This window comes from Mercenaria mercenaria, chromosome 14 (assembly GCF_021730395.1).
Source record: "Mercenaria mercenaria strain notata chromosome 14, MADL_Memer_1, whole genome shotgun sequence".
Lineage (NCBI taxonomy): Eukaryota > Metazoa > Mollusca > Bivalvia > Venerida > Veneridae > Mercenaria > Mercenaria mercenaria.
Genome location: NC_069374.1, coordinates 49,967,451 through 49,989,820, shown reverse-complemented (window position 1 = coordinate 49,989,820; position 22,370 = coordinate 49,967,451). Strand labels below are relative to the sequence as shown.

The window sequence follows — 22,370 nt, the reverse complement described above, 5'->3', positions numbered from 1 at the left end:
TGATTTGATGGCACTTTAAATGAATAGTTATGGCCGATGTTAGAGTTTAGGACCTTTGACCATCGGAGCCGGGTCTTGCGCGCGACACGTCGTCTTACTGTGTCACACATTCATGCGTAGTTATTTTAAAATCCATGCATGAATGACAAAGATATGGACCGGACACGCCCATCAATGCACTATCATGAAAAATGACCTTTAACGTCTAAGTGTGACCTTGACCTTTGAGCTACGGATCTGGGTCTTGCACGCGACACGTCGTCTTACTGTGGTACACATTCATGCCAAGTTATTTGAAAATCCATCCATCGATGACAAAGATATGGACCGGACACGCCCATCAATGCACTATCCTTTATTGTCTAAGTGTGACCTTGACCTTTGAGCTACGGACCTGGGTCTTGCGCACGACACGTCTTACTGTGGTACACATTCATGCCAAGTTATTTGAAAATCCATCCATCGATGACAAAGATATGGACCGGACACGCCCATCAATGCACTATCCTTTAATGTCTAAGTGTGACCTTGACCTTTGAGCTACGGACCTTGGTCTTGCGCAGGACACGTCGTCTTACTGTGGTACACATTCATGCCAAGTTATTTGAAAATCCATCCATCGATGACAAAGATATGGACCGGACACGAAAAATGCGGACAGACCGACAGACCGACAGACTGACAGACCGACAGACAGACAGACGGTTCAAAAACTATATGCCTCCCTTCGGGGGCATAAAAACAAAATTCTTACAAGGTACAGATATGTCAAAATACACCTAAAAATTGGAGGTACCATCCATGTTGTACCACAGAAAAGTGGTCTCGGTTTTTCCCTATGGCCAATAATAAAAAAGTTACTAAAATAGGCTATTTATAGTAATGTAAAAGGGAAGTAATTCAAAAGAAAATTATTGTAAGTTAACAAAAGAAGGATCTGCCAAATAAATCTGTTGACATAAATGAAATTTCAGATCAGTATCTTCATTAGTTACAGAGATATACCCATTTTAATTTGAAATAAAGGGAGGTAATTTGACATAAAATCAGTCCATAGTTATCTACCTTGATTGGCTCGGTCCAACTACTGACAATAATGAAATTTCAAATAAGTCCTGTAAGTACTTACTGATATAAATCCATTTTGACTACAATCAGGTGTGGTAATCAGATATAAAATAACTCTGGAAACTACGATTGGATCCGATCTGTCATGGAATCCAAGATTTATTGTTGTTGTTGAAGATATTTTGGAAGTTTGTTTCAAATAAAACCATAAATGAAGTGTCTATATGGCTGCAAAAGCCAAAATAGCCAATTTTGGACATTTAAGGGGTCATAACTCTGGAACCCATGAAGGAATCTGGCCAGTTTAAAAAAGGAACCAAGATCTTGTGGTGATACAAGTTGTGTGCAAGTTTGGTTAAAATCAAATCATAAATGAAGTTGCTATTGTGCAGACAAGGTCAAAATAGCTAATTTTGGCCCTTTCAGTGGCCATAACTCCGGAACCCATTAGGGGATCTGGCCGGTTCAACAAAGGAACTGAGACCTTATGGCAACACAAGTTTTGTGCAAGTTTGATTAAATTCAAATCATAAATGAAGCTGCTATTGTGCAGACAAGGGCAAAATAGCTAATTCTGGTCCTTTCAGGGGCCATAACTCTGGAACCCATAATGGAATCTGGCCAGTTCAAGAAAGGAACCAAGATCTTATGGTGATACAAGTTGTGTGCCAGTTTGGTAAAAATCAAATCATAAATAAAGCTGCTATTGTGCAGACAAGGTCAAAATAGCTGATTTTGGCCCTTTCAGGGGCCATAACTCTGGAACCCATAATGGGATCTGGCCAGTTCAAGAAAGGAACCGAGATCTTATGGTGATACAAGTTGTGTGCAAGTTTGGTTAAAATAAAATCATAAATGAAACCACTATCGTGCAGACAAGAAATTGTTCACGGACGCACGCACGGACGGACGACGAACGAAGGGGGATCACAAAAGCTCACCTTGTCACTATGTGACAGGTGAGCTAAAAATGTGAACTGGTACGGAAAACTTAACCAAGATTTCTAAGTCAAAAAGGGCCATAATTCAGCCAAAATCCTTGATGGAGTTATGTACTCTTGCCTATAACTGGATATGATGATGGTAAACAGGTGTTGAAAGTTTCAAAGCTTTATCTCAAAAGACTTTGTCAAAATATGAACTGGTACGAAATATTAACCCAGATTTCTAAGTCAAAAAGAGCCATAATTCAGCCAAAATCCATGATGGAGTTATGTACTCCTGCCTATAACTGGATATGATGATGGTTAACAGGTGTTGAAAGTTTCAAAGCTTTATCTCAAAAGACTTTGTCAAAATATGAACTGGTACGAAATATTAACCAAGATTTCTAAGTCAAAAAGGGCCAAAATTCAGCCAAAATCCTTGATGAAGTTATGTGCTCTTGCCTATAACTGGACATGGTGATGGTAAACAAGTGTTGAAAGTTTCAAAGCTTTATCTCAAAAGACTTTGTCAAAATATGAACTGGTACGAAAAACTTAACCAAGATTTCTAAGTCGAAAGGGGCATAATTCAGCCAAAATCCTTGATGGAGTTATGTACTCTTGCCTATAACTGGCCATGGTGATGGTAAACAAGTGTTGAAAGTTTCAAAGCTTTATCTTAAAAGACTTTGTCAAAATATGAACTGGTATGAAAAACTAAACCATGATTTCTAAGTCAAAAGGGGCCATAATTCAGCCAAAATACTTGATGGAGTTATGTACTCTTGCCTATAACTGGCCATGGTGGTGGTAAACAAGTGTTGAAAGTTTCAAACCTTTATCTCAAAAGACTTTGTCAAAATGTGGACTGGTACGAAAAACTTAACCAAGGTGTGACGCCGACGCAGACACCGACGCCGACGCTGTGGCCAGTAGGATAGCTCTACTTATTCTTCGAATAGTCGAGCTAAAAAGTAACTCAAAACAGAATTACAGTTGTCAAGCTATTCACTTCTTCTCATTGCTATCTATCATTATATTAAGTTTAAATGTATTCCCTTCACTGGTTTTAAAGTCAATGACTGTCCAGACAAAGTAAAATTTCAGTACAACAAGAGCCGTCCATAAGACAGCCAATGCTCGACTATTCGAATTATTGTCCCAGAAGCAGGAAAATGTTACCCTAAAGGTTAAAATATCTACTGAGTTTCAATCCAGTATCTGCATTAGTTTTAGAGATAGTAACTTGCATGCAAAACTAAATTAACCAGAAGTTTTATGTTCAAAAGGGGACATAATTTGACCAAAATGCATGTCAGAGTTATGGAACTTGATGAAATCTGTTTTATAACCCCAGAGACACAATGTGAAGTTTCAAATCAATATCTGCATTAGTTTTGGAGATACTAGTAGTAACTTGCATGTAAAACTTTAACCAGGATTTTCTAAGTCCAAAAGGGGGCATAATTTGCCCAAAATACATGTCAGAGTTATGGGACTTGATCCAGTGAGGTTGGTAATTGATCTAGAACAAGTAGCTGCATTCAATAAACACGTAAAAAGCAACCTCAGTCCAAAACGAGGTCAAGGTCAAACTAAGGTCAGGTGATGTTTGAAGATTAGGAATGGTCACAGGTTACATCTGTATTAGTATCAATTCATTCTTGTACGCGATATTGATGCTAGATGAAACGGTCCCATTTGGTTAACCAAGAGATGGCCCATATAAAGCAACCTAAGTCCAAAATGATGTCAAGGTCAAACTAAGGTCAGGTGATGTCTGAAGATGAGGAATGGTCACAGGTTACATCTGCATTAAGTCATTCTAGTAAGGGGCATTGATGCTAGACGAAACGGTCCCATTTGGTTAACCTTGTACGGACGGACGGACGAACGGACAGGACAATCACTATATGCCTCCCGCATCAGTAGATGCCGGGGGCATAAAAAGAAAAAATAAGTATCAAATCTATATGCCTTTTAGTAATAGCTGTATGTACTTGCACGCAAAACTTTAACCAGAATTTTCTAAGTCCAAAAGGGGGCATAATTTGGCCAAAATACATGTCAGAGTTATGGGACTTGACCCAGTGAGGTAGGTAATTGATCTAGAAAAAGAAAAAATAAGTTTCAAATCTATATGCCTTTTAGTAATAGCGGTATATACTTGCACGCAAAACTTTAACCAGGATTTTCTTACCCCAAAAGGGGACATAATTTGCTCAAAATACATGTCAGAGTTATGGAACTTGACCCAGTGAGGTTGGTAATTGACCTAGAAAAAGAAAAAATAAGTTTGAAAGCTATATGCTGTATGTACTTGCATGCAAAACTTTAACCAAGGTGTGACACTGACGCCTGGGTGAGTAGAATAGCTAGACTATTCTTCGAATAGTCGAGCTAAAAAGGGAGAAAACTCCAAAAATACTCAAGATAGAGTTGTTGCTCATGCATTATGTACTTTCTCTCATTGCTACCATTACACGTGTCTCATCAATTTACCTTTTCTGGTTTTAAAATTCTCATCTTGACAAAAGGAAATTTATGCATATTAAAGGGAGATAATTAACAAGAGCTATCACTAATGGTGACAAATGCCCCCGCAGCACCTTGACCTTTGTCCTGGTAACCCCAAAGTCAGTAGGGGTTGTGTACTCAATAAGTACTATCAGCATGTGAAGTTTGAAGGTCCTGGGTGAAGTGGTTCGCGAGTAAAGTGCCTTCATGCAAAAAGTTAACATTGGCCCCTGTGACCTTGACCTTTGACCTGGTCACCCCAAAGTCAGCAGGGGTGGTGTACTCTTAAAGTACCGTCAGCCTGTAAAGTTTGAAGGTCCTGGGTAAAGTGATTCGCGAGTAAAGTGCCTTCATGCAAAAAGTTAATGTTGGCCCCTGTGACCTTGACCTTTGACATGGTGACCCCAAAGTCAGTAGGAGTGCTGTACTCAATAAGTACTATCAGCATGTGAAGATTGAAGGTCCTGGGTGCAGTGGTTCGCAAGTAAAGTGCCTTCATGCAAAAAGTTAATGTTGGCCTCTATGACCTTGACCTTTGACCTGGTGACCCCAAAGTCAGTAGGGGTGGTGTATTCAATAAGTACTATCAGCAAGTGAAGTTTGAAGGTCCTGGGTAAAGTGGTTCGCGAGTAAAGTGCCTTCATGGAAAAAGTTAACGTTGGCCCCTGTGACCTTGACCTTTGACCTGGTGACCCCAAAGTCAATAGGAGTGCTGTACTCAATAAGTACTATCAGCATGTGAAGATTGAAGGTCCTGGGTAAAGTGGTTCGCGAGTAAAGTGCCTTCATGCAAAAAGTTAATGTTGGCCTCTATGACCTTGACCTTTGACCTGGTGACCCCAAAGTCAGTAGGGGTGGTGTATTCAATAAGTACTATCAGCATGTGAAGTTTGAAGGTCCTGGGTGAAGTGGTTCGCGAGTAAAGTGCCTTCATGCAAAAAGTTAACGTTGGCCCCTGTGACCTTGACCTTTGACCTGGTGACCCCAAAGTCAGTAGGGGTGGTGTACTCAATAAGTACTATCAGCAGGTGAAGTTTGAAGTTAACGTTGTGACGAACGAACTAACTAACAAACAAACGAATGAACGGACACTTGAAAACTAATATGCCTCCCTTTGGGGGCATAAAAACTTCTACAAGTAATTTACCAAAATACATTGTAAGATTTGAATCTACCAACTGAAAATACATTTTAAGACAGCAACACTGAAATTTCAAATTACATTAATAAACCATAGTAAGACAGCAACATCATAACTTGAATTTACCAAAATTCATAATAAAAATAGCAGCATTGTAACCTGAATTTACCAAAATTCATTATAAAAATAGCAGCATTGTAACCTGAATTTACCAAAATTCATAATAAAAATAGCAGCATTGTAACCTGAATTTACCAAAATTCATAATAAAAATAGCAGCATTGTAACCTGAATTTACCAAAATTCATAATAAAAATAGCAGCATTGTAACCTGAATTTACCAAAATTCATAATAAAAATAGCAGCATTGTAACTTGAATTTACTAAAAAACATTTCAAAATAGCAGCAAGGTAAGCTGAATTTACCAAAATTCATTGTAAGGTAGCAGCATTGTAATTTGATTTTACCCTAAACCATAGTAAGATAAGTAATACATTGCAAGATAGCAGCACTTTAACTTGAATTTATGAAAATACATTATAAGATTGTAACATTGTTACATGAATTTACCAAATTACAATGTAAGATTCGATTTTACCAAAATACATTGTAAGATAACAACACTGTAATTTGAATTTACCATAACTCATTGTAAAATAGAAAGTCTATTATTTGAGTTTACCTAAATCAATTTAAGACTGCAGTATATGTAAGATAGCAGAATTTTTTGTAACTTGAGTTTATCTAAATTCATTGTAAGACAGCAGGACTATAATGTGAATTTACCAATAAATTGATTGTAAGATAAGAGGATTATACTGTTAATTTACCTAAATCCATTGTAAGACAGTAGGATTAATTATAATGTGAATTAACCTAAATCCATTGTAAGATAACAGGATTATAATGTGAATTTACCTAAATCCATTGTAAGACCCATTGTAAGATAGCAGGATTATAATGTGAATTTACCTAAATCCATTGTAAGATAAATATAATGTGAATTTACCTAAATCCATTGTAAGACCCACTGTAAGATAGCAGGAATATAATGTGAATTTATCTAAATCCATTGTAAGACCCGCTGTAAGATAACAGAATTATAATGTGAATTTACCTAAATCCATTTTAAGACCCACTGTAAGATAACAGGATTATAATGTGAATTTACCAAAATCTATTGTAAGACCCACTGTAAGACAGCAGGAATATAATGTGAATTTACCTAAATCCATTGTAAGACCCACTGTAAGACAGCAGGAATATAATGTGAATTTACCTAAATCCATTGTAAGACCCACTGTAAGATAGCAGGAATATAATGTGAATTTACCTAAATCCATTGTAAGACCCACTGTAAGATAGCAGGAATATAATGTGAATTTACCTAAATCTATTGTAAGATAGCAGGAATATAATGTGAATTTACCTAAATCCATTGTTAAGATAACAGGAATATAATGTGAATTTACCTAAATCCATTGTAAGATAGCAGGAATATAATGTGAATTTACCTAAATCCATTGTAAGATAGCAGGAATATAATGTGAATTTACCTAAATCCACTGTAAGACCCACTGTAAGATAGCAGGAATATAATGTGAATTTACCTAAATCTATTGTAAGATAACAGGAATATAATGTGAATTTACTTAAATCCATTGTAAGATAACAGGAATATAATGTGAATTTACCTAAATCCATTGTAAGATAACAGGAATCCCTAGTGAAAAAATCAATGGAATTCCAGTGGAATGCTACATAAATTCCACTGGAATCTGCTATGTTACTGGAATACCAGTGGAATTACCAAATATACCACTGGAACTGGAATTTGAAATACCAGTAGAGGTGGAACTCCACTGGAATTTGAATTTGAAATACCAGTACAGGTGGAATTCCACTGGAATTTGAATTTGGAATACCAGTATGAGTGGAATTCCACTCAACTGAATTTCATGATTTGTGAATAAAATAGCACCAGTTTTGGCGGAAAAATGATGGTTTTTATATAGTTTGAAATTCTGGACCAGATTTATGTGAATAGCATGGTATCAGCTACAGTAAGTGCCTTATATATGTTGAAAACAAAAGAAGTTTAAATCAATTATAAAAAGTGATATTTATTCTGTTTCTTTTATTCATATAATTCTAGTCAGATGCAGTCATATTTTTGCCATTGGTTTTCATGTCTTTTATTCTTATACATGTAAATATTTTGATCAGTTCTTGATTTCCATGCTTCTTACTTTGTCAAAATATGTGTTTTTGTGCCCCCACTATGAGTGGTGGGGGCATATAATTTTAGTCTAGTGTCATCCATGCATCTGTATGTCCATCCGTTTGTGTGTATGTGTGTAGGGAAAAAAAAAGTGACGCGCCTAGCTCAAAAAGTATTTAATAAAAATTGATGAAATATTGCATAAGTCTTTAACATGATATGAACGTGTGCACCTCCTATTTTTCGTCTGTCTCTGCTCCCTATTTCTAGAGTTATGGCCCGTGAAATAGTCAAAAAAGCACATTTTCACCTTGTGGCGCACCAAGCTCAAAAAGTATTTGATATAAATGGATGAGTCTAAATTATTAAGATATGACCTTGTGCACCTCCTATTTTATTTTCCAGCTGGCAATGCACCCTTCTCCCAAATTCCAGAGTTATGGCCCCTGAAATAGTGAAAATTGCACATTTTCATCTTGTGATGATGCACCTACCTCAAAAAGAATTACATATAGATTAATGAAACCTTGCACAAGTCTATAACATGATATGAACTTCTGGGCACCTCCTACGTTTCGTAGCCATTGCCTATTTCTAGACCTATGGCCCCTAAAATAGTGACAAAATGCACATTTTCACCTAGCGACTCACCTGGCTCATAATGTATTTGAAATAAATTGATAAAGACTAGCATGAGTCTTTATCATGATGTAAACTTGCACATTTCATATTTTACACATGATGATGACACCAACATCCAATTAAAAGCAACATTGCAAGATATATATTAACCTAACGCAAGGATTTAAGTCACATGATAAATGAATATCCACTGACAGACAGGGCCATCTGTCAGAATCGTCATCTGTCCAGTGTCCCTTGAATGCCCGCCAGTTGCAGTGGGAAAAATGCTGTCCATGCAGTGCATTTTTACCATTGAATTTCATTAGATATCATTAGTACCATTTATATTCATTGATTTACCATTGATTTACATTAGATATCATTAAAGTACCATTTTTTTTTCATTGACTTACCATTAAAATACCATTTATTTTCCATTCTTCCAGGTGAGAGTTGTGGATGTAATTTAACTAGAACAAAAAGGATTTCCACTGCCTTTAGGGGTGGGGGTCATCAGCATTTCACTGGTATTGAGATGATATTCTGCTTGTATTCAGATGGAATTCCACTGGAAACTTGATGGAATTCTACTGGAGTCTTGATGGTATACCACTGGTATTTTAAGTGGAATTCCACTGGAAACCTGACGGAATTCTACTGGAATCTTGATGGTATACCACTAGTATTTCAAATGGAATTCCACTGGAAACTTGATGGAATTCAACTGGAATCTTGATAGTATAGCCCTGGTATTTTAAGTGGAATTCCACTGGAAACTTGATGGAATTCAACTGGAATCTTGATGGTATACCACTGGTATTCTAAGTGGAATTCCACTGGTATTCTGGTAGAATTCCACTGGTATCTGGTGGAATTCCACAGGTATTCTGGTGGAATTCCACTGGTATTCTGGTGGAATTCCACTGGTATTTTTCTACGGTATTTGGGGGGGGGGGGGGATTCCACTGGTATTCCAAATGAATTCCACTGGAAAATAATCGCTATTCCAGTGGAATACCAACACTATTCTGTTGAAAAATACCAGTGGAACTGAGATGGAATTCCAGTTGATGTTCCAGTGGTATTCCAGATGTTCATTTTCACAAGGGATATATAATGTGAATTTACCTAAATCCATTGTAAGACAGTAGGATTGTTGTCTCATTATCATTTCTTTCAGCTATAAATACAGCATCGCTATGAAAACCAAGTGTGTAATAGTATTCCCTCCTGTCTTGCTGACCATACTTGCATAACTAAAACACAAAACAATGAAATATGTACAGTTTGCTTACTCTTTTATCTCTTTATATTAACCTTTAGCCTGCTGGCATTGTAACTGAAAATACAAACTTCAAGTAGTAGCTATCTATGTTAAATATATGTGTAGTTAACTGCATCAAAATACAAGGACTGAAAAAAATTATTAAAATATCATTTCCTGAAAAAGAGTTATTTGAGCTGAAAAAAATGATCCCGGATGAAATATTTGGTAAAAATGGAGACAACTCCGCAAATACTTATGATAGGCTTAGGTGACTATTGACCTAGAACCTCATGCAAACTATGCCCTTTTTACCTCTAATCATGAAAATGCATGTCACATGGATTAGCAACCTGAATACAAAACTATGTAAAGATCAAATAATTGATTGCCCTGGTAAACGTAGAACATTTTTTGTGGTGAAATTTGTCAACAAACAGACGATTTTTTTAAAAGTCAAAACCCACAAAATTCCACAAGGTGAAATATGTTTAAAAGGCTACTGCTGGAAAGAGAACAATCTCTACTACCAATATTATATGCGTCAAAGTATAGAAAAATATCTAGAAATATGAGAAAATCGAAGAAATCAATTTCAAGACTGTGTAATCATACATGGCATTTATCATAAATAGGTTACTTTTCCTTTGCACTGATATAACATGGGCAGAATTAGGATTAAGAAACGGTGTTCACTCAACAATTTCACTATATAAACGGATTGTTTCCCTTGTGTAAAGAAGGCTTTGGGTAAGTCTCTACATGTCAGAATGTCAATGACCCTCAAAAACAGCAATAAAATTATAGAAAATTATAAATCTGTGCCACACTAAAACCATGATCTATTATGTTCAGTTTAGTCTGGGTTATGATAGGTGTTTAAACCTCACTGATATAATGAAAGGTCAGTGTTCTAACTTGAACTCATCACTTGCCAAATAAACAAACATTTGGTCAAACATAAAATGACCACTTACGTAACAAAGCAAAATAAATATTATATGAGCCATGCCATGAGAACACCAACATAGTGGCTTTGCGACCAGCATGGATCCAGACCAGCCTGCGCATCCGCGCAGTCTGGTCAGGATCCATGCTGTTCGCTTTCAAAGCCTATTGCTATTAGAGAAACTGTTAGTGAACAGCATGGATCCTGACCAGAATGCGCGGATGCGCAGGCTGGTCTGGATCCATGCTGGTCGCAAAGCCACTATGTTGGTTTTCCCATGGCACGGCTCATATGTGGTATTTTGTGACAGGAAAGTGCATTTTATCTTTAAGTTATATGAAATTTCTGTTCATCAGAAGTATCCTTTCAGTTATGGGTATTTTAATCTGAATGTTTTTTATGTTCAGAAATACAATTCAAAATAGCTTAACAAAAACAAAATACTGTATAACACAAACAGAATAACCTGATACTGTTATATAGTAAAATACATGTGCAAAAAACTGTACATATATATCTGATAATGATATCTATCTTTAAATTTTTCAAAATATTTCAACTTATATAGTTTATTTTGATACTAAAAACAGAAAGTTGATCCTATTTCGGTAACATGTCAAAATTTAAATACAAAATACAATTACAGACACAGAGATGGAATAATATGAAAAGTAAAAATAATTATGAATTTAAGGCCAAATATAACTAGAATTGTGTCCATTGGACATGGATGCCCCCAAGTGTGCCATGTTCTAAATAACAATTTTTTTTTTTGTAGTATAGACTATCTTCACATGTCAAGGATGTTTGACTAGAAGTTTGAAGAAAATTGCATTCAGATAAGGTTGTGTGCCTGAGCAACGTGGATGTCATTCTTTCAAAAAGCTTTTGTCTTGAGGAGTTGGACACACCAAATTTTTTCACTATGGCCTATTTTGTAAAATTAAGAAAGGCTGGGTCATAATTCTGGAAAAAATAGCCACAGAAAAAGTTCATTATCTATTGTCTTCTTCACATGAAGACTGTCCTCCAACTATGAAATCACACAAAACAAGAGCTGTCCGTAAGACAGCCAAGCTCGACTATTCGAAATATTGTCCCAGAAGCAGGAAAGTATTACCCAAAAAGGTTAAATATCAAAAGAGTTTTAAGTTCAAAAGGGGGAATAATTTGACCAAAATGCATATCAGTTATGGGACTTGCTGCTATCAACTAGTTTTATAACCCCAAAGGCACATGTGAAGTTTCAATTCAATATCTGCATTAGTTTTGGAGATAGAAACTCGCATGTAAAACTTTAACCAGAATTTTCAAAGTCCAAAAGGGGGCATAATTTGCCCAAAATACATGCCAGAGTTATGGGACTTGATCCAGTGAGGTTAGTAATTGATCTAGAAAAAGAAAAAATAAGTTTCAAATCTATATGCCTTTTAGTTATAGCTGTATGTACTTGCATGCAAAACTTTAACCAGAATTTGCTAAGTCCAAAAGGGGGCATAATTTGGCCAAAATGAAGGTCAGAGTTATGGGACTTGCTGCTATCAACTAGTTTTATAACCCAGTAGACACATGTGAAGTTTTAAATCAATATCTGCATTAGTTTTAGAGATAGTAACTTGCATGTAAAACTTTAACCAAAATTTTCAAAGTTTAAAAGGGGGCATACTTTGCTCAAAATACATGTCAGAGTTATTGGTCTTGACCCAGTGAGGTTGGTAATTGATCTAGAAAAAGAAAAAATAAGTTTCAAATCTATATGCCTTTTAGTTATAGCTGTATGTACTTGCATGCAAAACTTTAACCAGAATTTGCTAAGTCCAAAAGGGGGCATAATTTGGCCAAAATGAAGGTCAGAGTTATGGGACTTGCTGCTATCAACTAGTTTTATAACCCAGTAGACACATGTGAAGTTTTAAATCAATATCTGCATTAGTTTTAGAGATAGTAACTTGCATGTAAAACTTTAACCAAAATTTTCAAAGTTTAAAAGGGGGCATACTTTGCTCAAAATACATGTCAGAGTTATTGGTCTTGACCCAGTGAGGTTGGTAATTGATCTAGAAAAAGAAAAAATAAGTTTCAAATCTATATGCCTTTTAGAAATAGCTGTATGTACTTGCACGCAAAACTTAACCAGAATTTTCTATGTCCAAAAGGGGGCATAATTTGGCCAAAATGAAGGTCAGAGTTATGGGACTTGCTGCTATCAACTAGTTTTATAACCCCGAAGACATATGTGAAGTTTCAAATCAATATCTGCATTAGTTTTGGAGATAGAAAATTTTGGTTAAAGTTTAACCAAAATTTTCTAAGTCCAAAAGGGGGCATAATTTGCTCAAAATACATGTCAGAGTTATGGGACTTGACCCAGAGAGGTTGGTAATTGACCTAGAAAAAGAAAAAATAAGTTTCAAAGCTATATGCCTTTAATTGATGGCTGTATGTACTTGCATGCAAAAACTTAACCAAGGTGTGACGCCAACGCCGACGCCAGGGTGAGTAGAATAGCTAGACTATTCTTTGAATAGTCGAGCTAAAAATCCGTCTTTTATGGTCATCTGCACATCAAGCATGTTCATCTGTGAAAGTCTAAAGCAAATCAGGTTAATTGTGTGGGAGGAGTTAGACCAACAAGATTTCTCTCTATAGTCTATATATATAAAGCTATCAAAGGGCAATAACTGTGGTAAAAATAGTCACAGAAAAAGTCCCTTCCTTTATGGTCATCTGACATCAAGGTTGTTCATCTGTGAAAGTTTGGAGCAAATCAGGCTAATAGAGACATGGGAGGACTTGGACACACAAAATTTCAGGACATACTGACTGACGTACGGACAGCAGCAACACTATATGTGCCTAACACATAAATGTAGGAACATAAAAAGTATATTTACATTAATTTTTCTGTATCATAGTAACAACGGGTAACATGATAGCCAAGCTTTTTAGTGAATATCAACATAACATATTAGTATTATAACCAAACAAATTTTACTTCAATACTTGCTTAGTAAATTTCATGAAATATTATACCAAATAAATACACATTTTTCGCATGACTTGGAAAGAATTTAAAGTAATTCAGACCTTTAAAGAAACTGTATGTTGAATGGTTAAAAATCAATGAAAATGATAAAGCTAAACAAGAGTTGGAGGAGGACTGCAAGGCTCCACTTATATAGTCCGTGTTCAGATCCTGTGTTTTGTTCACATAAGGTAACTCCTAAGGCTATTCAAATTTTGCATAATTATGTGCCTTTTCTTCTCAAAACACTAGATAATCAGAGCAAAGAAAGATCGGTCAGAATATATGAGTATGACTGAATAGAAATAAAAACATTATCAAGTCGCTAGCCAGACTAGGCTCCACTATTCAAAAGCTGTGTCACTAGAAAAATTAAATTAATGAATACCAGAAGTTGAACAAGGAGCTGCGTTCAATAAATGCTTGATGCCTCCAGTGGCATCCTCGTCGATACAAAGTAACCTAAGTCCAAAACGAGGTCAAGTTCAAGATCAAACTGAGGTCAGGTGATGTCTGAAGATGAGGAATGGTCACAGGTTACATCTGCATAAGTATCAAGTCATTCTAGTTAGGGGTATTGATTCTAGACGAAAGGTCCCATTTGGTTAATCTCGTACGGACATACGGACGAATGGAACAATCACTATATGCCTCCCACATCAGTAGATACCAGGGGCATAAAAAGGGGCATAACTTAGCAGAATTAAAAGTTCCTCAAGTCCACTGGACTGCTTCCTTAAATCCTATCTATCAACGTGCAAGGCTCGAACACACAGCGGTGAGGGGCAATTAATGTCAGTTACTACTACAGGGGCCCCTTAAGATGTTTATCCTACTAAAAGATAGGTATTACATCTGTTTTGACGATAGCTAGCTGTAAAACTTTCGTTACTGAATTAGAAATGGGAACTTAGAGAAAACATTTTTTTTTATTATTAAAGAAACAGATAAATCCCAAAATCAAACTGTTTAAGAAAAAACTAACATTATTTTTTTTATTGATAAGGAATTTAAATTAAAAGTCTTGGGTAAAAATGGAAAATACGAAATTTGGGGGGAAAAAAAATTGAGAAAAGGTCATATATATACTTCTAATACTTACTGTACAGTAAACTTTTACCCCCAAACCCTTATTTGATGCCCCGGTTTTAAATTTTTAAAAGCACGGGTTGTAGTGTAGTTCCATGGTAAAATTGGTATTCAGATAAAAATGCTTTAAGATCTTTGCATTATAGTTGACTTTTAAAAAATTTAAAATTTTGTTCAAAATGAAAATATTTTTTTTGAAGGGCTTTTGTAATTCTAAATACTCATGTAAATCTTAACACTTTCAGGGGGGGGATATATTTTTTTTGAAAGGGGTTTGGGGTTTTTTGTTAATCAACAAAAAAATTCTAACGGTGTTAAACCCCCAAAAAAACAAACCCCAATTTAATGAGACACAAAAGGTATTTATTTTATTTCAAAAGTAAATTTTAAAAACCCTTGAATTAGTACCCCTGAAAAGCCATTTTAAAAACCCCACAAAATTTTAAAATAGAAAGCATTTTTCCAAAATCAAAAAAAATTTAAGCCCACGAAACGAAATGATTTCACAGTATTTGCATAGTTTTTAGTTTCTATCAAGTTAATGCCCTTTTAAAGTACTTTAAAAACTATCAAAAAAAGTCATCTCTAAAAAAAAATAAACCCTTTCAATTAAATCACAGATGTTTATTACAGGCCGTCAAAAAAATCTTCAGCGACTGAATAAAAAAATAAAAATAAAAAATTTTAATTTTAAATAATATGTGATCAGCATGAACAAGAGCTGCGTAAGACGCCAAACTGACTTTCGAAATATTGTACAGAAGCAGGAATTTTACCCAAAAAGTTAAATTCAAAGAGTTTTAAGTTCGAAACGGGACAAATTTTATAAAAGCATATCAGAGTTTTTGGGACTTGATGCTATAACTTTTAATAACCCCGAAAAAAAGTTTTAAATTTCAATTCCCTATCTGCATTTGTTTTGGAGTAGTAACTTTATGTAAAAATTTTAAACCCGAATTTTCTAAGTCCAAAAAAGGGGGTAATTTGCCAAATAAAATGTTAAGAGTTATGGAATGACCCAGTGGGTTTTGGGAACTGACCAGAAAAAGAATAAATAAAATTTCAAAGATATGGCCCCTTTTGGTAATAGCTGTATGTACTTGCACGCAAAACTTTAACCAGGATTTTCTAAGTCCAAAAGGGGGCAATAATTTGCCCAAAATACAAGTCAAGTTATGGACTGATTCTATCAACTAGTTTTAAAACCCGAAGACAATGTGAAGTTTCAATTTATATCTGCATTATTTTTGGAGATAGAAACTTGCTGTAAAACCTTTAACCAGGATTTTTTTAAGTCCAAAGGGGGCATAATTTGCTCAAAATACATGTCAGAGTTTTTGGATTTGGGCCCCAGTGGGGTAGGTAATTGATCTAGAAAAAGAAAAAATAAGTTTCAAATCAATATGCCTTTTAGTAATAGCTGATGTACTGCACGCCAAATTTTAACCAGAATTTTCTAAGTCCAAAAGGGGGCATATTTGGGCCAAAATCATGTCAGGTTATGGGACTTGACCCAGTGAGGTAGGAAATTTGGATCTAAAAAGAAAAAAATAAGTTTCAAATCTATATGCCTTTTAGTAAAGCTGTATGTACTTGCACGCAAAACTTTAACCAAAATTTTCTAATCCAAAAGGGGGCATAATTTGGCCAAAATGAAGGCCCAGAGTTATGGGACTTGGTGCTATCAACTATTTTTATAACCCCGAAGACACAGTGAAGTTTAAATTTAAATATCTGCATAGTTTTGGGGAGATAGTAACTTGAAATGTAAAACTTTAACCAGAATTTTCTAAGTCCAAAAGGGGGCATAATTTGCTCAAAATCATGTTAGAGTTATGAACTTGACCCAGTGGGGTTGGTAATTGACCTAGAAAAAGAATAAATAAGTTTCAAAGCTATATGCCTTTAAATGATAGCTGTATGTACTTGCATGCAAAAACTTAACCAAGGTTTGACGCCGACGCCGACGCGACGCCGACGCCAGGGTGAGTAGAATGCTAGACTATTCTTCGAATATCGAGTAAAATGCTCCCTTCCAGTATTGTTTTTGTGTTTTCATACTAAATTAGTAAAAGTCATTATTACATTTATTATAACTATTACAGGCAGCTGCAAAATGTATCTAGAAGATGTTTTTGTAGAAAAGTGCATGTCTCCCCAAATGCATAGTTGTCAATAGGGGACAGGTCGAGCAAAAGTCAAAGAGACACTGATGGCTGGCTGCAATAGGGATCATCTACTTGGCATGTCCAATCATCCCACAAAGTTTAAACATTCTGGGCCTAGTGGTTCTTAAGATATGAACTGGAAATAGTTTTCCATGTTCAGGTCACTGTGACCTTTGATCGAGTGACCCCAAAAATCAGTAGGGGTCATCTGCTCTGCATGTCCCATCATCCTATTACGTTAACATTCTGGGTCAAATGGTTTTTAAGATATTGATTGAAATGTGTTTTCTAAGTTCAGCCCCCTGTGACCTTGACCTCTGATGGAATGACCCCCAAAATAATACTGGTCATCTACTCTGTAAGTCCTATCACCCTATGAAATTTGAAGGTTCTAGGTCAAGTGGTTCTAAAGTTAATGACTGGAAATGGATTTCCATGTTCTGTTTGCTGCGGACCTTGACCTTACTAGAGTTACCCCAAAATCAATAGAAGTCATCTACTCTGCATGTTCAATCATACTATGAAGTTTAACATTCTGGGGGAAGGGGGCTCATTCGGACCGGAAATTGTTTTATTATATTATTTTAAAAATTTTATATTCTGTCCATTCAGTACCGTCTGTCCAAGGAAAACTATGGTTTGTTATGTCCTTTCGTACCGTCTGTAACCAAGGTAACATGATTTTTCTGCCCTTCAGTACCGTCTGTAACCAAGGTAACTTGATTTTTTCGTCCATTCAGTACGCCTGTAACAATGTAACTATGATTTTTTTCTGTCCATTAAGTCCGCCTGTAACCCACGGAAAACTATGATTTTTTCTGTCCATTCCCGTACCGCCTTTTAACCACAGTAACTATGATTTTTTTCTGTCCATTCAGTACCGCCTGTAACCACGGTAACTATGGTTTGTTCTGTCAATTCAGTACCGTCTGTAACCAAGGTAACTATGATTTGTTCTGTCAATTCAGTACCGTCTGTAACCAAGGTAACTATGATTTTTTCTGTCCATTCAGTACCGTCTGTAACCAAGGTAACTATGATATTTTTTGTCAATTTAGTACCGTCTGTAACCACACAAAGAATATTTATAAAACTTTATTTGAATGATTACGTCATCAAGGCTTGCAAAATATTATTCAATTGTGCGCGCCAAAAGAACGGTTAGTAAAATAAATAGAAAATAGATGTAGTCTTGGATTTCATCTCTATTCATAATTTTCCAAACGCGTCGAAAGGTACTGAATGAGTTTTGACGGATTGATCTCGTTTGAAAATGCAGATTCTGTTTCGACAGTGCCTGCCAAAGCCAAAGTCCTAAACTCTTTGTAAGGTGATTTTCAAGCATTTGTCGCGCCCTCTTTCTACGTTTGTCTTTCTTGTTCAATTATTTACTAGAAGTGGTTGCACTTTGCTGGTTTCTAATTTACATTGCACACTTTAAAGTTTGAAGTTGCTAGTACCAACTTTGAAATTCCAAATCTTTTAGAAGCTATTCTTTTTAAACGACCGCTTTCTTCTTTCCAAAGTTTCTTTTTTTTTTGGTACCGCAACGAAATCCTAGTCGTAGAGCGTTCGCATCGAGTTCGAAAGGTCATGGGTTTGATACCCGGTCGCGTCATACCAAAACGTGAAAAATGGTACCAGCAGGTCAATTGCTTGGCGCTCGGCATTAAAAGAGAAACTGGCTTCTATTTTTCTATACACTCGTAGCTATGGTTTCCATCAGCTAGGAATGATCACGGGTTCGAGAGTGATTAATATAAGTTGCACAACTTGCTTCATAGTGGACCTAAAATAAATTAGTATAAACTACAGTTTATTTGCAGGAAGTCATTTTCTTTTTGGAAGAAAATGCCATCGTTTTCACCTATTCTGAATGAGTTTTCGATCTTATCTCTAGCAGGTCTACAGTGCTACCTCAGGCTTTTCCGCGCGAAATAAAAATTTTTGTCATTTAGAGCTTCCGCGGTAAGAGTTACTGACATACTACTTTTTAAAATAGTGCTCATTATCTGTTGATTTCCATTTCGTATATGTTGATATTGAAACGCATATCATCGATTGCAGATGTTGTTTTATTACAGATATTGCCTTAATACGGGTCGGTATACGGTGTCATCAAGATATGGAAGTACTTCCGGATCTTTGTGGGAAGTAGTTTTTGAAATTACTAGTCCATTGAAGCTTTTTTTATAGCTAAATTTTCAAATGGTTTTATTAAAAAACTGTGTAAATTTTATCATTTTGCGTCTCAGTTGTTCTGTCTGTTTTCTCCCGGGACTATTTTGAACTGTAATAAATTTCTTAGGAAAATATTTATAAAAAAAGTACCATGGACGGGGACAGGATTCATTGTTGATGACACCATTTATTAACCTTAACCCTGCTAAATTTCTGAAATTGACTGGTCCATCATTCAGTTTGGGCAGTAGTACCATAATTACGGGAAAGGGTGTTCAATAGCGAACAGTGCAGACCATGACGACCTGCATGATGTGCAGTCTGATCTAAGTCTGCATTAGTCGCAGAGGCAAAAATCACCATTTTTTGTGCTATATTTTTTAGTTTTGATAACAGAAAATTTACACATTTCCGTTCCTAAAAGTTGATAAAGCAGGGCTAATGCGCTTTCACCAGGAAGAATAGATAAGAAAGGACGCGATTTAAGATTAGGTTTGACCTTAAAACATAGATATAGTAACAATTAAAAACCCTCAAGGTAAGTGTTGTTTCATCCATAATTTTCTGTTTCTACAGCTTTTATTTAACTCTGTAAAGTGTGTTTGCGGCCGTTACGTAGCAGGCTATTGCTTGAAAAGGTTAGCAACTCCCGTTTTTTTTGAAACAGTGATATAGACCCAAAAGACATCTTTCTAAAAATTCATCGCTTAACTGACAACCCCATGACTGAATTTAAGGGTTGGCAGAAAGGGACCTTTACTGGTATAGACTCCAGTAGTATTTTTTTTTCTTAACAGTTTTTAAATCTTTGGCGCGATTAATATTTATTGGAGAAGAAAAGTTAATCTATATTACACAAGTTATTAAAAAGCTACAGTCACTTCACCGACATCATATGAGCCGTGCCATGAAAAATCAACATAGTGGGTTTGCGACCAGCATGGATCCAGACCAGCCTGCGCATCCGCGCAGTCTGGTCAGGCTCCATGCTGTTCGCTTTTAAAGCCTATTGGAATTGAAGAAAATGTTAGCGAACAGCATGGATCCTGACCAGATGCGCGGAATGCGCAGGCTGGTCTGGATCCATGCTGGTCGCACACCCACTATGTTGGTTTTTCAGGGCACGGCTCAATTATGAGCAATTACTCCATCAAAAAAAGTCGATACCTTTTAGTGCAAGGACAGAGATAGATACGAAAGTCCCGCTAATTCCTGAAGTTTTCCCTCGATCTTTGCGTCCCAGGTGTAAAAGTAATGTACATATAGTGCAAGATACAGAGACATTCCGAATGCCGACTTTGTCCGTGTTCTTTAGCGTGCCAAGTCCCCATAGTGCAAGATTATTCCAGAAGCTTTCCTTTTTTGAAACGCGTTCCAGGTTTTAAACCCCTATAGTGCAAGCTACAGAAGACGCTCAAATACCCGAAGCCCCCTTGTTTTTTACTCGTGCCAGTTGTAAAGTATTCATACTAAAAAGATCGGAAATAGCTGCAAGTCGTTGTTCTTCGGCGTGCCAGGTATAAATTACCAAAATTGCAAGATGCAGAAGACGTTAAAATTCACTGTCAGTAGTTTTTAGTGGGAGGACAGTTCAAGATACGAAAGGCGGGCTAACTCTAGAACTTTTCCTCCTTCTTTTTAGGATACATTAGACACTCCATTTTCAGAAGCTTTCTTTGTTCTGTAGCGTGCCAGATGTAAAGCACCCATAGTGCAAGATACAGAACACGCTCCAATTCCAGATACTTGCCTTTTTATACTAGCGTGTCAGGTGTAAAGCACCCATAGTGCAAGATACAGAAGACGCTCTACTTTCAGAAGCTTCTCTTTTCCATTAACGTTTAAGGGTTTAAAGCACCCATAGTGCAAGATACAGAAAACGGTCCCCATTTCAGAAGCTTCCATTTTCCATTAGCGTTTCAGGTGTAAAGCACCCATAGTGCAAGATACAGAAAACTTCCAATGTCAGAAGCTTCCCTTTTCCATTAGCGTTTCAGGTGTAAAGCACCTATAATGCAGATATAGAAAACGCTCCACTTTCAGAAGCTTCCTTTTTTCAATTAGCATGTCAGGTGTAAATCACCCATAGTGCAAGATACAGAAGACACGCCACTTTCAGAAGCTTCCATTTTCCATTAGCGTGTCAGTGTAAAGCACCCATAGTGAAGATACAGAAGACGCTCCACTTTCAGAAGCTTCCATTTTTCATTAGTGTTTCAGGTGTAAAGCAACCATAGTGCAAGATAATGAAGACGCTCCACTTTCAGAAGCTTAAATCTTTCATTAGCGTTTCAGGTGTAAAGCACCCATAGTGCAAGATACTGAAGACGCTTCACTTTCAGACGCTTTCCTTTTCCATTAGCGTGTCAGGTGTAAAGCACCCATAGTGCAAGATACTGAAGACGCTTCACTTTCAGACGCTTCCCTTTTCCATTAGCGTGTCAGGTGTAAAACACCCATAGTGGAAGATACAGAAGACGGTCCCCATTTCAGAAGCTTCCATTTTCCATTAGCATGTCAGGTGTAAAGCATCCATAGTGCAACATACAGAACACGCTCCACTTTCAGAACCTTCCCTTTTCCATTAGCGTGTCAGGTGTAAAGCACCCATAGTGCAAGATACAGAACACGCTCCACTTTCAGAAGCTTCCCTTTTCCATAAGCGTGTCAGGTGTAAAGCATCCATAGTGCAAGATACAGAAGACGCTCCAATTTCAGAAGCTTCCCTTTTCCATTAGCATTTCAGGTGAAAAGCACCCATAGTGCAAGATACAGAAGACGTTCCACTTTCAGAAGCCTCCCTGTTTCATCAGGACGTAAAGCAACCGTACAGCACGAGATTCTATACAAAATCATAGTATTTTAGTTAAAGGGGCGGGTATTCAAACTGGTTTCATGCGAGAATGTTACCACGTACTGGACCACTTGGTCCGTCTACGAAACAGAATTCGAAACTCGCTTGCTAATACTGTCCTTTTTATGTCGCAGCCTATTATTTGTCAGTCAAACATTCTTAAGATTCTGATTGGCTGGCAAGAGCTCCATAATCACTACGCTTCATAGTTAATTGTAAATATTTCGTCAAGCAAATTTTACTTAAACATGTATGATTTCATCAAATATTTTGCTTTAAGAATATGTGACTGATCGACAAGGATTTTAATAACTTAGAGCTTTTTCTTCATGGTTTTTATCA

General features: G+C 36.4%; 1 protein-coding gene across 1 annotated transcript in view; it reads right to left on the bottom strand.

The window, feature by feature from the left end:
- The window catches only part of LOC128548182 (uncharacterized), a 44,743-nt gene that overhangs the window by 7,568 nt on the left and 14,805 nt on the right, over positions 1–22,370 (bottom strand). Inside the window, exon 2 of the mRNA XM_053522618.1 lies at positions 9,627–9,754. Within this exon, the coding sequence (XP_053378593.1) occupies positions 9,627–9,754 (128 nt within the window). The remainder of the gene's footprint in view (positions 1–9,626; positions 9,755–22,370) is intronic.